General features: G+C 59.4%; 2 protein-coding genes across 4 annotated transcripts in view; both read right to left on the bottom strand.

Annotated features, from left to right (window-relative positions):
• Window positions 1-378: 378 nt before the first annotated feature.
• Window positions 379-6486, bottom strand: RHOC (ras homolog family member C). Its single transcript, XM_040626895.1, has 5 exons — window positions 6349-6486; window positions 2933-3096; window positions 2286-2406; window positions 1872-2002; window positions 379-1020 (listed from the first exon to the last, which is right to left on the bottom strand). Exons 2-5 carry the CDS (start codon window positions 3086-3088, stop codon window positions 847-849), a joined length of 582 nt encoding a protein of 193 aa, XP_040482829.1. The 5' UTR covers window positions 3089-3096; window positions 6349-6486; the 3' UTR covers window positions 379-846.
• A 2138-nt stretch (window positions 6487-8624) lies between these two features.
• Window positions 8625-15058, bottom strand: part of PPM1J (protein phosphatase, Mg2+/Mn2+ dependent 1J) — a 7957-nt gene continuing 1523 nt past the window's right edge. The window contains exons 1-10 of one of the 3 annotated variants that reach the window (XM_040626890.1): window positions 13561-13937; window positions 12117-12231; window positions 11354-11641; window positions 10968-11080; window positions 10598-10682; window positions 9882-10000; window positions 9617-9680; window positions 9357-9464; window positions 9088-9239; window positions 8625-8943 (exon numbers count right to left, since the gene is read on the bottom strand). In XM_040626890.1, the coding sequence (XP_040482824.1) occupies window positions 8796-8943; window positions 9088-9239; window positions 9357-9464; window positions 9617-9680; window positions 9882-10000; window positions 10598-10682; window positions 10968-11080; window positions 11354-11641; window positions 12117-12231; window positions 13561-13886 (1518 nt within the window). In that variant the 5' untranslated portion in view covers window positions 13887-13937 and the 3' untranslated portion in view covers window positions 8625-8795. Of the gene's footprint in view, window positions 8944-9087; window positions 9240-9356; window positions 9465-9616; window positions 9681-9881; window positions 10001-10597; window positions 10683-10967; window positions 11081-11353; window positions 11642-12116; window positions 12278-13560; window positions 13938-15058 lie in introns of those variants that run through there. The other 2 variants (XM_040626892.1, XM_040626891.1) reach the window with 2 other exon arrangements.

Below are 15058 nucleotides of genomic sequence, written 5' to 3'. Positions count from 1 at the left end.
GGCCTTCCTGAGCTCCCAGGCAGACCCCAGAGGGGAGGGTGGAACTGTCACACCCTGCCCAGGGCCACACTCCTCCCAGCCAGAGAGGAGCCCAGCCCCCCAGATCCAGGGGGAGGAAACCCAGTGGGAGGTGGCAAGGAAGCCACCCACAGGCTTCTAAGTTTAGCCCCTGCTCCAGACCACTCCCCTCACCCGCCTCCAAGGCCCAGAGCCAGGCATGACCTCATCCTTTGCTCCAAGACTCCACCCTGCCTGCCCGGGAGTCCTGCCTTTACAGACTGGGGGCCAGCCTGGCAAGCAACTTGGGAGAGCTGGGACTCCAGGCTTGCAGCCAAGACAGGGACCAGGAGAGAAAGACAGGAAGCTGCCACACATATGTTGGAGCCTGTGGCCTTTATTCATGCCCCCCACCAAGTAGAGCCAGAAACAAGGTCCCTGTCCAAAGCAGAAACACCAGGGACGTGGGGCTCAGGGTTACACCCTCCAAGTCCCCTACCCCAGACACTCCTGTGAGCCAGAAGTGTATAAAGTGCTGGTGTATGAGGACCCTCTGGGGAAGGCCGAAGAGATCGAGAGCCCCACCCCTGGACCAAGGCAGCAGGAGAAGGGACTCTGCTCTGAAAGGGCAGGGACTCGCCCTAGGTACCCAGAGTGCGGGGAGGGAGGGCCGGCCTACCACCACCACCTTGGGGGGGCTGGTGGGGCTGGGGAAACTCAGATGCAGTCCTGGGCTGGAGGGAACTGAAAAGGGAGCCTTTGACAAGGAGCCCGAAGAGGGTGGGCCGAGGAGGTGGACAGCTGCACCCCTGGGAAGGGAAGGGGGGGATAGGGGAGGCCTCGGGGGTCTCAGAGGATGGGACAACCCCTCCGGCGCTTATTCTTGCGAACCTGGAGGCCCGCCCGAGTGGCCATCTCGAATACCTCCCTCACCCCCTCCTTGGTCTTGGCTGAGCACTCGAGGTAGCCAAAGGCACTGATCCGGTTCGCCATGTCCCGGCCCTCCTCAGATCGCACGGGCTCCTGAGAACAGAAGGCCAGAGGTCAAAAGAAGCTGGTGGCTAAGTGTACCTCTCCCCGCGCTACCTGTGAAGTATAGTAACTAGAACAGTATCTCCAGCCCTCACCCCACAAGGCACCCACGTCCCAGCCACCCTGGGCAGTTTCTGGGCCAGGACCCGAGACTGACGTTTACATTAAAAACTGTTTCCCTCGGCCCTGTATCCCATGGTGCACCCTCCTCTTCTGGCTGAATAGTACCTGGCACCTCCTAACCAACCTTCCCCACCTCTCTTCTCGCTTGTTTCCAGTCCATGCTCTATGCCTGCCAAAAGAATTTCTCTAACACACAGGTGTGACCCACTTTAAAACGTTGCCATCATCATCCTTCCAGGATAGTCCATATTCCTCATCCTGGCAACTTTCTTAGGCTCTAGCCCTCTGGCCAGAGAGCCACTTAACCAGGTAAGCCAGCGCCCTCCCTCTCTGGGCCTTCCAGCCATTTCCAGTGCCTGCCCCCACCCCCCGCCTCCACGTCTGCCCACACCTCCCCAGGTGTACCCCAACGGCTCAACCCGCACACCCCAAGCAAAACACGTAGTGAAGAAGCTGTCTCCGAGGACAGGACTACTCTTACTAGTCCCCACCCAAGCAGAACGGACAACAGATGAAGACCTTAAAATGCCAAGTGACCTTGGAAAAGTCACTCCCATTTCCTGACAATCTGATCATCAGGACCAGAGCCTAAGGGCCCTTCTGGCTCTTCCTCACTGGGGAGGAGGAGGCAGACCTCACACCAGGAGGTTGGCTGGAGAATAGGCCCTGCGAGGGTCGCCAACCCCTGCAGGGGCTCCCGGCCTGGCCACCGCACCCACCTGCTTCATCTTGGCCAGCTCTCTCCTGGTATGCTCGTCTTGCCTCAGGTCCTTCTTATTCCCCACGAGGATGATGGGCACATTGGGGCAGAAGTGCTTCACCTCCGGGGTCCACTTCTCAGGAATGTTTTCTGCACAGACATGTCCCAACAGGTGTCGGTCCCTCCACTTGGGCTAGAAAGCTCCACCCCCCAGGGGTCCCCGTTCTCTCCTCACAGCAGTATTAGAGGCCCTTCGGCACAACAGCCCCTTTCACAGCTCAGAGTCCCTCTCCCCCACCACTGTACCCCCTCGGAGCCCTCCCAAGGGCCGGAGTCCCCACAGCACAGTTGGCTAACAGCACCCCGTCTCGGAAGGTGGCTGAATGCAAGGGCTTCTCGGTGCCCTTCCTCCAAGGCCCGCACCCCACCTCACCCAGGCTGTCGGGGCTGTCGATGGAGAAGCACATGAGGATGACATCAGTGTCCGGGTAGGAGAGAGGTCGCAGGCGGTCATAATCTTCCTGCCCGGCTGTGTCCCACAGAGCGAGCTCCACCTGACGCATGGGGCCAGTGAGTAGCTGCCTGCGGGCCCCGGTTACCCCGTCCCCTGCCACCCAGAGGTCCTCGGAAACCACTGGCCCTCTAGGTTCACTCAACATCTCTCTCTTGAGCACTTGCTACGTGCCAGGGACAACGCGCGTCACATGTAAATTAGGTGAGTTTCTAGAAATCCCGAGATGGGGGTGCTTGATCTTTATGTAGTTTAGAAGCTACCACTGTAAGCACCACGACTGATGGTAAGTCACAAAGACCTTCGAAGGAAGTCTTACCATTATCCCCATGTTGCAGTCGGAGGGACTTAAGCTCAGAGGCAAAAGGACGGCCCAGATTAGAGAGTCAGGGCCGAAGAACCAGGAGGTGTTTCTAGATCTCCTGAAACTACAATTTCACTTCCTAACACGTACTGGTTCCGGCAGGGAAAGGAGCCAGGAGTGGGTGGATGGTGAGGAAGGACATCCAAGGTCCACAGTGTCGGGGCGGGGTTCCCAGGGGGAGACAGGAAGGGTTCTTGGCCTTCACCTGCTTGCCGTCCACCTCTATGTCTGCGATGTAGTTCTCAAAGACGGTGGGGACGTAGACCTCAGGGAACTGATCCTTGCTGAACACGATGAGCAGACAGGTCTTCCCACAGGCCCCATCGCCCACAATCACCAGCTTCTTTCTGATCGCAGCCATGGCTCGGGCTGACAGGGAAAAGGTGGGGGGGTGGGTTGGGAAAGAGCCAGTGAATCCAAAAACACTTCTCTGGGGCCCCCAAGACCTGGAAACCGAGGCCTCCAGCAAAGGGAGGGACAGGGGCTTGCTCAGGCGTGTTCTTGCCAAGAACTAATCGTTCAGACAACTGAGCTTGAAATTCCTAATCTCAGGGTCAGGGACAGGTCTCCCTGGACGGATTAGAATACAGAAGTGGGAGGTAGAAGACGCACCCCGCTGGGAGCCACCAACTGTGCGATCTTGGACACTTAGAGGGGTGCTCAGGGATCAGGGACATGCCTGGAAGAGCCACCTGTAATCTGCCATACATACCAGGGCTTCAAGTCAGACCTCATGCGTTACCAGGATTTTGCTACTTTCCAAGTTTCATAATCGCTAAGGTCCGATCAAGAAAACATTGTCCCTCACTCAGGATGAGTGGCGCCTGCCCAGTCACAAGTGAGGAGGCCCTCTCCAAGACCACAGGCTGGTGGAAGCAACTACCAGGTGACAGGCGGGTAAGGGAAGCCACTCTGAGCATCTGGACAAAAATCATCTCCTGACTCGGTCCCCAGCAGCCCGCAAAGGTGGACGGTGCACTTCCCACTCTGACGCACTAGGGAAGGGAGGCTCCGTAAGGTCGCGACATGTGTTTGGAGCTGCGGCAGGGATGGCATTCAAGGCAGGGCTGTGTGACTCTGGAGTCTGGTGCCTTTTCTACCTATCACCCCAGAGATGGGAAAAAGAGTAGAGGGAGGGAAACCCAGACAGAGGGCAGTGGCAGCAGCCAACCGGCTTCCCCGGCGCACCCCAGCCCAGTCCCCAAAGCCAGCCCCGAGTCACACAAAGGAGGCTCAGTCCCAGCAGTGCCCACAGCCCACATGCAGGCAGTCTGCCCTCCTCCCCCCTTCCTCCTGGGCCTGGCAGCAACACTGGGTCACTCAGCCCCAGGCAGGGGACAATGACCACACTGTAGGGAGCCACACACCCACCACAGCAGAATGACTGAGAAGAATCCACCAGGGAATCACCTCTACCCACCCCCTGGGACACCCCTCACTCCCCTCTCTGGCTAGCTCACCCCAAGGCCCTGCGCACCCCTCCCTGTGACTCAGGCCAAGGAGTCAGCTTCCTGAGGCTTCCGGACGTCCCCGGGCCCCCAACACACCCGAGCAAGTAGCTGCACAGTTCATCACACCTACCCAAGCCTCCCTGCCCCCCTGAGCTGAGCCTCGCTTCCTCCCTCCCTGGGGAGAGGAGCGGCTGGAGGGCCGGCTGAGATTCCCAGGCCTCCAGCCTCGGAGGAAGAGAGGGCGGGCTCCAGAGCCCTGATGCCGTCGAGGCTGTTGGGAAGGGGGAGGGGGCTAGAGCCCGAGCTGGGAGGAGCTCCCAAAAAACAGCTGAACAAGGGCCAGTCCCGGCACCAACCAGGCAGGGAGTAAGCTAAGAGGGAAGGGATGGTAACCCGATCTCTGCCCCAAACCTGGCTTTTTCTCTCAGTCCCACATCCTGTCAAACTGGGCTGAACTCTTGTACTCCCCACAGACCACCACCACCCCACAGGCCTGGCTTGGTCTGCCCTTTAGGAAAGCGAATACTCCAAGCCCACAGCTAGTTCTCTTCAACGGTGGGATCCTGGGTGGCCTCCCTCCTCTCCACACACACACACACACACACACACACACACACAGGCACACACACAGGCACAACACTGGGATGAGAGGAAGTGGATATGAGTCAGAATTTTTAGGAGTTGAGAGGATATGGCCACACTCTCCCCACCACAGAAGGGTCTCTCCCTGGTACCCTAAGAAACAGGCAAGAAGGCATATGCACCATGCCAGCAGATCCCCTTCAAAAATAGAAACAACCTTCCAAAAGGGGATTCTCCCTGGAAATTCTGCCCAGGTGATCAACTCCCCCACCCACTTCCACTAGTTCCATTGGTCCAGCTGTAGGAAAACAGGCTGGGGTAGCCCGGCCTGGGATGGGCAGTGTCGATGAAGGGCAGTCACCACTGCGGTGAGTACCAGTCACTTCGGTGTGAGCAGGCCACTGGCCTCCTGCAGCAGGACAGTCTAGGTGACACCAGACGGTGGCAGGCCCAGGACAGAATTCAGGGGCAAGGGCATGCATTCAGTGACCTAGAGCCCCCAGCTCAATTAGAAGACTTTCCCTTCAGGCTCTCATCGGGCAGGAAGAGCAGCGGGCCTAGGCCAGGCCAGGACACTAGGCCCAAGGCCAACATGGCAAGGAAAACAGCTCCGTGTGAGAGGCAGCCCCAGAAGAACTGCCCCACTGACCCTAAGAGGGGCAACCAAACCCAACACAGAGGCTGGAATGCAGCTCGAAGCTCCTGGGGCCTTCCCAGAGACAAGACATCCCACCCTCTCCTCAATCATTCTATCTAGATTTCCAGATGACCCAGGGGTGGGCTGTACCCTGTAGGCAGGCCAGGCCTGAGGGCTAGGGAAGGAGTAAGATACCACCTCAACTTTAAAACCAGAAGCAAGCACAGGACTCAGCTTCAGAGCCTCCCAGCCCAAAGCCCCAACATAATCTTTAGCCAAGTTTGGGGGGTGCAAGGGAGGGAGGGGTCTGAAAGGGAGGAGATTCCTGCACACATAAAAGGAAGCGAGATCCTTCCCAATCTCCCCTACCTTCCGCCCCAGGCACACTCCAGCAACCGTCCAGGGAGGCGTCCAGACCTCTGGGAGCCGATGCAGCCCCCAATGGTCACACCACGCCCCTATTCCCGCCATTCCACCGGCCCGGCCTGGGGGAATTCCCATCTCCAGCCGGATTCGTGCCCGGACCCACACCCCGGCCCAGGTCCACATCGGGCCGCCCGGCCTGGGAGCCAGGGCGGCTGGACTGGGGCTCCCCCGCGGACACCCAAGTTGCCTCCTGGCTTCTCGCCCGGCGGGGCAGGTTCCGGGAAGCCGGGAGGGGAAGGGCAGGGACCCAGGCTCGGACACAGCAGGCGAGAGGCCCCGCGGGGCAGCTCCCGGAGTGGGGTGGGAGAGAGCCCTCGCCGCAGACCAGGGAGGGGCCGGCGGCGCCGACCCCAGCACAGCCCGGACGCCGCACGTCCCAGGGGAAGGAGGGCGGCCCGCGCTCTGGCCGAAGCCCCCTCCCCGCCCGGCGCCCCGAGCTCCGGCCAAGCGGAGGAGGGCGAAAGTGCTCTCCCGGGGACGAGTTCCCGGGACGCCCCGCCACCCCAGCCCCCCGGCCCCGAGTACCTTCCGCTCCGCCGCCTCCAGCTGCGCGGCCAGTGCCGGAGGCTGAGACTGACCCGGGGGGCCCCGCCCCGCCCTCCTTCAGCGCCGCGGCGGGGAGGGGCGGGCCCGGCAGGGGGAGGGACCGGCCGGGGGGGCGGCCCTTGGCTCCGCCTGCCCACAGCCCAGCCCGGGGCATGGCCGCCTGTCCCGGCTGCGGCCGGGGGTCGGGGGTGGGATCCCTGGCGGGTCCGGGGAGTGGGCGGCGGGCGGGACCCCTCGAGGACTCAGCCTCTGCCCCGCCTTCCAGCCCCCAGGGGCGGACCGGCGTCGGGAAAGTTGTGAGGCGCTCGGGGTGGGGTCGGGAAAGGGCCGCTGCTGCCCTCCCGTGGCCAACCGGCCACCCGCGCCCACAGCCCCTGGGACCTAGCGCGAGGGGACTGCGGAAGACGCCCGCCCCCCCTCCGCTCGTAAAACCCTGCCGGGTAAGTACTGCCCAACATCACGCCCCCGCCTTGGGGACTTTTCAGATCCTTTGAGTCCCAGGCCACCTTTCCACTTGACAACTCCCTTCCCCCCACCTGGAATTTCCTTGAGTCCAATTACTGCGTACCCCTCGAAGGGCACTCCTGGGGGCCTTTCCTGATCCCCAGCTGGGAAGTCAGCTTCCATCCCCAGTGCGTTATTTCGGTGCCAGTGGGGACACTTGGCCTGGTCTGATACGTCGCATCGGGTATTCACCTACGCGTGTATCTCTTTTTGTTAAGGTGGGTGAGGGAGGGAGGATGAGGCAGTCTACCAGCACTTTGTTAGTTTGCGACCTGTTCGCTGCGGAGCTCAGCCCTTTCAGTACTCATCACGGGTCTTTGGGTTAAGTACACCCATCTCCTGAGGCTCAGAGAACTTAAGCGGCTTGCCCACATGTATGGAACAGAGCCAGAGTTCAGACGGTCCAGGTCCGTCTGGCCCTCGAGGCGGTGCTCTCTCCCTGCCGTCCTTTATGCTCCCCCCCCCCCGCCCTCCCCACCGCCTAGCACGCTGTGTGACACACCTAAGTTTTTCAAGAAATATTCTCTGAGTGAATGAATGTCAGAAGTCCTGTAGATTTTAAAGCTCTGGAGAGCAGCCCACACGTTCGATAAATGAACAGGTTGAAGTCCAGAGAAGTTGGGTCCCCAGGCCTCTTCACCTGCTCAACAGACATGCACTGAGTGTGAACTGAGAGCTAAGTGCTCGGTTCAGATTGATTTCGGTCTTCAGAGAACTTAGTCCAAACGCGAAATACAAGCAGCTTAAAGATAGCAAGTTCTGGAACCCTTATTGCGTGCCCCTGGCTCTGTACAGACATGAACTACTTCAGTCCTTGAAACAACTCTTTAAGGTAGCACGGTTACCTCCGTTTTGCTGAGCAGCAAAGAGGTTGTGGGTCTGACACCAGAACCCGGAGAGGAGGACTCGAGAGTCTCTGCCCTTAACTGCTGCTCCGTTGTAGACTGGAGGCAGTGGTTGTCCTGGGGGCATGCATGGGCTGTGGGGGATACATACCCAGCCCTGAAGGACAAGTGCAGTTTTCCAGATAAGGTGATGAGCAGATGTTAAATGGGTCGGAGCCACAATAGGCTCAAAGAGTTATGGAACCCCCAGGAGGGTGGGGCTGGGGCTGAAAGATAGGACTGGAGAAGGACGCAGCGGCCAGATCGTGAATGTCCTTGCATGCCACACTCAAGAGTTGAGTGTTGATTTTGGACTAGGTGCAGTAGGGAGCCACTGAAATGTTCTCTCAAGGGAATAACCAACTCAGATTCACCCTGTGGAAAGGTCACATTTGGGGATACAGGGGCATGACCTGGAGACAGAGTTAGGAGCCTAAGGTAGTAGTAACAGTAGGGGTGGGGCTAGCTGGACAAATAGGAAATGCATTTTGTGATATATAATCAAGAGCATGTAGTGATTGATTCACTTGCTGGGTTAGAGCCAGAAGCCAAAGGTGCCAAGGCCTAGATTTCTAACTTGGGCTGATGAGCTGGTGCCCCCTCCAAGATGAACCAGGAGAAGGCACACGTGTGTAGGAAGCTAGGACATGGGCCTGAAGCTCAGGAAAGATCTGGGGGAAATACCGACTTAGAAAACCCCAGCAGGTGGCTGAAGCCATGGAAGGGGACGGGAGCATGTGGAGTGGGGCGAGCAGAGGGCAAAGACAGAACCGGGGAGCACTGCATTTTTAGGACCGCTTTGCCGTTCTTTCCACCACCTGAAAGAGCCTTTTGGTTTCTAATCAGAATAAATAAAGACACACATTCGTATCCATCTGGTTTATTTGCCATTAGCTATTACTTCTGGATCTAACTGACACCCCTTCTTCAGTTACGTTGCCACTAAAGGAGGTCAGCGAGACAAGTTCAGAGTTTGAGTTGGCAGAGGGTAAGCGTGGAGACGCTAGGATGATGGTGGGAGGGGTGGGGCTGAGCCCCTCAGGAGTAACTGCCTGGCCCTCCCAGGGGGATGACGAAGACCGAGATGTCATCCCCGGAACCCAGCTTGTTGTTGGGGAGACGCCAGCCACGGTCCCGGGGGGTGCCCCGGGCCCCCAGGACCAGAGCTTGGGCCAGAGCTGTGTACCTGCCAGGAGCACACGTGCACATTCATGTTCCAACATGTACATGGGAAGATCGATACATAGGCCCTCATGTGGGTCCCCAAGCATTGCTTCCCTTGGCCCCTACCTTCCCCACTGTCATCCCCCCACCACCACACAAGCCCTACCTGCTGGGGTCATTGGGCTCATAGGCCGACAGCACCCTGTCCACAGTGGCAGCTACCTCACAGTCACTGGTGACATCCCACAGCCCATCTGTTCCCAGGACTAGCACGTCATCTGGGCAGTGCTCGTACTGCGTCAGGTCATACACTCGCACCTGGCGGGGAGAAGACAGTGGAGAAGGAGCTTGGGGACAAAGAGACCCTGGCAGAAAGCCAGCCTGGGGCCCCCAGAGGAGGGAAGGTATGGTTGAGGAAGCCCCCATACGGCTCACCTCAGGGAAGCAGGAGAGGAAGGGCTTGATGGGCAGAGTGGAGCTGCAGACCTTGAGGTTGTGATCTCCCAAGCCCCGGGTCACCCCAATGGTGGCCATCACTCGAGCCTATAGGGAATGAGTGTGGGTGCTGCCACGGCCCTCTCCCAGCCTCTGAAGCTATGGGCCCTCCCACCCCTGCCCTCGGGTAGAACCCCCACCTCCCTAGACAAGTTGCGGTGGGTCCTCCTGCCCTCTCCCACCTCTACCGGGGAGTTTACCTTTTTGCCCTCCCCACAGACCAGAGGAAACCTGAGATCCTCCAGCTCGATCTTTTTGTAGGCCCTGGGGAGGGGGGAGCAGAGGAGGCATCACCCAGGCATCAAAGCCCCTCTCCCGGAGGAGCCATGCCCCTCACACAAACCCCTAAGAAGGCCCACATCCCCCCCCCCCAGCCTGGCCCAGCCTCCAGCTTCCACCTTGCTGCTGGTGAGGGACTGGTTGTGTTGCCATGGGAACGGGCCCCAGCTCTGAGGGAAGTGTTACCAGCCGGTCATGTTCTGGTCCCGGTACAGCGTCCTCTGCCCCAGCTCCTTGGGCTGAATTCTGCGGGGGAACTCAAGGTGGGTGAATTCACCACCTAGCAGCTCTGGTTTCAGGAAGCCCTGGGGTTGGGAGTGGCCGGACAGAGCAGAGGGCCAGGGGGCATTAGGCTTCGAGCACGCCCTGGCCTATAGATGATGTTAATTACAGCAGGGCCTTAACTGGGGCTTATTTACCATGTGCCATGCACTGTTCTAATACAAATAATGTGTATGATCTCGCCCAACTTCACGACAACCCTTAAGGCAGGAGCTACTGACGCAAGTTAAGGGAACCATCTTTAGGTCAAACGATTAGCAAAGGACTCGAACCAGGATCCAATCCCAGGCAATCCAGCCCTAGAGTCAGTCCTTGAAAGCGCTAAACCACACTGCCTCTCGGGGGCCTGTGCTCCTTCCTTTCCCCACCTCTGACTTCACTTCCTTCCTCTGCGGGGGCCACAGTGGGAGCCCCGGAGTAGCCCACGTTCCTTCCTGCTTCGTAATCCACCAGGTCCCAGCTCAGCCGTCATCTGCAGAGCAGAGCGGCCTTCCCAGTGAGCAGCCAGGAAGGAGCTGTCCCAGTAAGGAGCTGTCCGGGTGGCGAGGGTGGGGCCGTAGGCTACAGAGAGCCACCAGAGTCGACAAAGAACGGGGGTAGGGAGGTGAGTTCCTACTTACAAGCAGCTGAAGACGCCGGCGCTCAGTCTCCGGGGTGAACTCCCGGGACATTGGAATGATTTCACCATTCCGGACAATGATGGCTCTGCCCAGAGAAAGAAAAGGTTCGGGCTGGGCTCTCCTCAGCCCCGCTGTGGAGAATTCCAGAAAGACCAGGCCTTCCCTCACAATGACCCTTGGGGTTCCTCACCCAGACCCCGCTCTTGCCTCCCCTCGTGGCTATTACAGGCCATCCCTTATGTCTGACCGCTCCTGACATCATCCCTCCCTCGGGTTTTTGATTTTTAACACCCACCACCCTCATTCTCTTCTATTCCCCCATCCCAGAGTGTGACCCCCTGTAGGCATTTTCAAACCCCCCTCCCCATACCTGCTGTCACCTGCATTGGCCACATACACCTTGCCTAGCAAGTAGACCACAACCAGTGCACAGCAGCCCCCCTCCACTTGGTGGCCACGCCGCTCCCGGGCCATCTGCTCATCCTGCCAGGTGAGGAAGGGTCAGAGGGGGCGAATGAAGAGGTTCCAGGCACACAACCACCGCCCCCATCTGCAAAAATAAATGGGCCCAACCAAGCCACACTGGAGGAGAGGAGGGCAGACATGGGTATAACTCCCCTTTCCCTTCCCTCTGAACCAAGCCCTGCTCAGGCCCTCGTGCTGTGGGTTCTCAGGGCCCCTTAGGCCACTTGATTCCCATACAGAGTTGACCAGAGTATCTGCCTAGCAGGCTCCTGCCCGGGGCCACCCACTCACCATGAACTGGAAGGCATTCTCAATGGCCCCCACTACCAGGCTCTCATGGGTCACTTCCTTCTGTGAAGACCAGCAGGACTGAGGACCAACCAAGTGAGAAGAATCAGAGGAACCTGGGGCTCCTGGGGTAGACGGGAGGCAGAGGGGCGGTGGCGAGGGGTCCTGGAGTATCTCTACCAGGTCCTTTAGCTGCTCCCGGATGTGGCGATGCAGGAGCCTGGAGGCCATTTCAGCAGCTCCGCCCCCTGCATGCCCATCAAACAGGCCCCAGTAGTAGAAGCAGAGTCCCTGGTGGAGGAAAGGTTGGATGGAGGTGAATGAGGGAGACTGTGTGTGTGTGTGTGTGTGTGTGTGTGTGTGTGATACAAGGAGAAGAGCAAGACTCTCTGGGCAACCATATTAACATCAGAGAGGAGGTCAGAGTTTGGTATGAAAGGCAAATTAGATTTATTCACTCATTTACCGAGGGCCTATTATGTGTCAGAAAGTAAAGCATCAAAAAAGCTAAACTCGGAGGATAAAAGATACAAAAATAAACATTGGCAATGAATGAAACCATCCATAAATGCAGGAGCACCTACATTCTAAGTGGTAAACGGAACATTTATACTGACATTCTAACTGGTCAATGTCAGTTCCGTGCCAGGGGTAGAAAGCTAGTGAGCTAGGAGTTAGGTCTGAGATTTTAAAACTGGATGCCTAGAATCCCCGGGGAGAGGTGTCACCATGTCTCTGGAGGAGGGGAAAGGGGGTGGGGGCTTACCTGGCCTTGGCTAGGCTCCCTAGGCACCCCTGAAACACTCCTCCGACCTTCCACATACACCACCTCACAGCAAGCCTGGTCCTCATTGTGCCGGCTTTTGCCAGCGTTGATGACCCTGCCAGGCCAGAGTGACCACATCAGGCTGGACACCAGACCAGGTCCTGGAATAACCCCCACCTTAGACGCACACACACACACACACCCTCTCTAGCCTGCTGGCCAAATTGAGAAAGGTCATAGCCACCTGGGATCCAGGCCAGAAAGAGGAGGAGAAGGGAGGCAGGGTAAGGCACAAGGAGTACTGTCTGGGTGTCGGGCCCCACCACCTCATAGAAAGGCCAGCAGCGGCACGTTTCTGCGCCGTTGCCCCGTCCCTGGCAAAGGGGGCACTCCCGCTGGCTGCTGGGGAAAGGGCTGGACAGGGGCGGCAGGAGGTCTTACTATCCTGCTTGCCAAGGCCCTACATCCCACCCTGAAGCCTAATCAACTTTTCTAGTGCCTTGTCCACAGCACCCCACCCTCATGGGCACACCCACCTTTATCTTAAAATCATCCAGTGAAAGTTTCTGCTGCTTTGGCAGTGAGGAAGTGCTCCAGCCCAAACAGGGAAAGNAAATAGGGTAGGGGTGGAAGCCCACCTGGACTGTGCAGGAGCCGCAAAACTACAAACTCTTCCCAAACAGAAAGCTACGGGAGATGGTGGTGGGGCCACGGGTCTACCAGCCACCACCCTCAGCGACCTCAGCGCCCCCATCTCCCTCAGTGCTCTGCTTTCCCAGTGGAATTATTAAAAATACACCGGGCCTGGGAGCCAGCCGGCTGCTCCCCGCTGCGACCGGGGTCCACTTCTTTGCCAGGCCAGTGCCATGCCCTTCCTCCGAGAGGCATTCAAAGGGGACCCTCCTGCTTCCCCGGGCGGCCCCCTCCCCCGCCCCTGGGGAAGCGGGAGGCCGCCTGGTGTCGCGGGCTATTTCTGGGTGTGGAGGGGGAGGGGAACGGTAAGAGGGACAGAGAACTGGGGCGCTGGGGTCGGGGAAGCCCAGGAGCGAGTCTTTCCAGCCGCCATCTCCTATTAAAAGCGCACCCTCCTCCTTGAAACCCCGCCTCCCTTAGCCATTAAACTGCCCGGCCCCGACCAAGAACTGGCCAACTCATCCTCCACGGGGCCCTCCACCCTCCGGGCTCTGGAAGGGAACAAGGTCCTGAGGCGGCGCGGGTGAGGGTAGTCAACCAGCTGGAAGGTCCTGAGGAAGACTGCTGACCTGACTTGAGAAAGGGCTGGAGGGTGCGGCCCGAAGCCCAAAGGAAAGCAAAGGTCCTGGGAGAAGGGAGGTCCTGCCGAGCACGGCGAGGGGCACGCATCCGAGCGCCGGGGATGCCCAGCTGGGGAAGGGGCTGGGGGCTGGGGTCCCCTCCTGCCTAGGGTGTTCCCGGGGGCGCTCACTCGGCGTAGCCAGTGCTCCAGGGCAGGCGACGGCCGGTGTCCGGGGGGCTTTGCACAGTCCGGCCAGCGTGGTCGTCGGCGCGTCGTAGCCCCCCTGGGCTCAGCTGCAGGAAGGTCGGTCGGGAGAAGCTCGCTCGAGCCTCTACGGTCTTCGCCGGCGCTGCGCTCCCGCTCCCAGCCCTCGCCGGAGGGCTCCTGGGCGCTTCTGGAGGAGCGGCGGTCTGCGGCGAGGGCGCGTTGGGCAGATCTGGGGACTTGGGGCGCGGAGGCGGGGCGCCCCCGGAGCTCACCAGGTGCGCCACTGCCGAGCGCACCCGGTTTAGCATGCTGCCTCCCTGCCCCGCCCTCGGCCGTGGCCCCGCCCCGAGGCGGGCCCCGCCCCCTAGGGCGCGTGGTGGGCGGTGCTCGCCCCTGCGGGCTCTCCCCGGCCATTGGCTCTGGGCGGGCAGGGCGGGTCCCGGCAAAACCTCCGGCTCTGGGGCGCCCCCCGCACCTCCCCACCCGCTCGCTGCTCCTTCCCGCCGTGTTCAGGCTTCGCTCCGCCTCGGTTTCTTTGGGGAAGAAGGGTCTGATGTTGCGGGAAGGGGACGGAGGGAAGCACACCCTCTTTCAGCCGTGCTCTAAATGAAACATCAGATAGAACTTCCCCATTGTGACGGGGGTGGGGGGGGGTCTCCTCGCCCTCGGTTCGTAGCAGCCAGCCTGCCCAAAGGGTGATGGAGCTGGTGACCTCAGAACGAAACCAGCAGCTTCCGCCACCGCTGGGTGTGAAGCACCCGGTGTGACAACACCTCTGGCTGGGGCTGCTGGAGTGCGAGTGAGGGCGAGGAGCTGGTGCTGGGTGTGCTGTGGGGGTGCTAACGACGCGGGCTGGAGCCCACCATCCTGAATTGGGGAGCCGGGGGTAAGTTCTTGGGATCCTGACGGCTCTGTTCCCCAGGACGATCACCTCTAGCTCTGGGAGAGCGGTTGCCACTGTGACTCCACTTTCCTTCTCAGGACCCAATTTCCCCCCACATTTGGGCCTCCCGCGACCACAGCAGAGCTAGTTAATAAGGATAACAATAACTGCTCGGACTTCCTATCTAGTAGGCTGGCTACAAAGCACTTTCCATATATTAGACCACTTATACCAACCAGCAGCCCTTCAAGGTGGGTTTTATGTTCTTTTTACCGATGACGCGCCTGTCATTTTACAGGACTTGCCTCAAGAGGTCACGCAGCCAATGAGAGACTCACACCCGTGCCAGTCCTCAGACACCCAAACTCGGTTCTGTCTGATGAACCAAGCTGATCTGTCGGGATCGTGGAGGAAGGGTTAAGGAGGAGTTGAATAGCAGAGAGAAGAGTGGGGTATCCCCCTCTTCCACCTTCCTCGTCTGAAGGCAGAGGCTGAGCCTGCAAGCTGTACAAGATCCGTAGGCACCGTCAGGGGGAGACAGAGGCCAGGCTAAGCGCTTGCGTGTAAGGGAAAAGTGGTACTAATTCCATGCCCAAA

This window comes from Ursus maritimus, unplaced genomic scaffold (assembly GCF_017311325.1).
Source record: "Ursus maritimus isolate PB19 unplaced genomic scaffold, ASM1731132v1 scaffold_12, whole genome shotgun sequence".
Classification (NCBI taxonomy): Eukaryota; Metazoa; Chordata; class Mammalia; order Carnivora; family Ursidae; genus Ursus; species Ursus maritimus.
Note: the sequence above shows the minus strand (reverse complement) of the source record. Positions and strands in the feature narration are given on the sequence as shown.

What these genes read in the sequence shown, in the direction of transcription:
- RHOC (XM_040626895.1), bottom strand. Translation starts at nt 3,088, where the DNA reads ATGGCTGCGATCAGAAAGAAGCTGGTGATTGTGGGCGATGGGGCCTGT. An exon ending in CGACAGCCCCGACAGCCTGG is followed by an intron (nt 2,003 to 2,285) that starts GTGAGGTGGGGT and finishes ATGTCTGTGCAG; the next exon opens with AAAACATTCCTGAGAAGTGG. An exon ending in AGCTGGCCAAGATGAAGCAG is followed by an intron (nt 1,021 to 1,871) that starts GTGGGTGCGGTG and finishes TTCTGTTCTCAG; the next exon opens with GAGCCCGTGCGATCTGAGGA.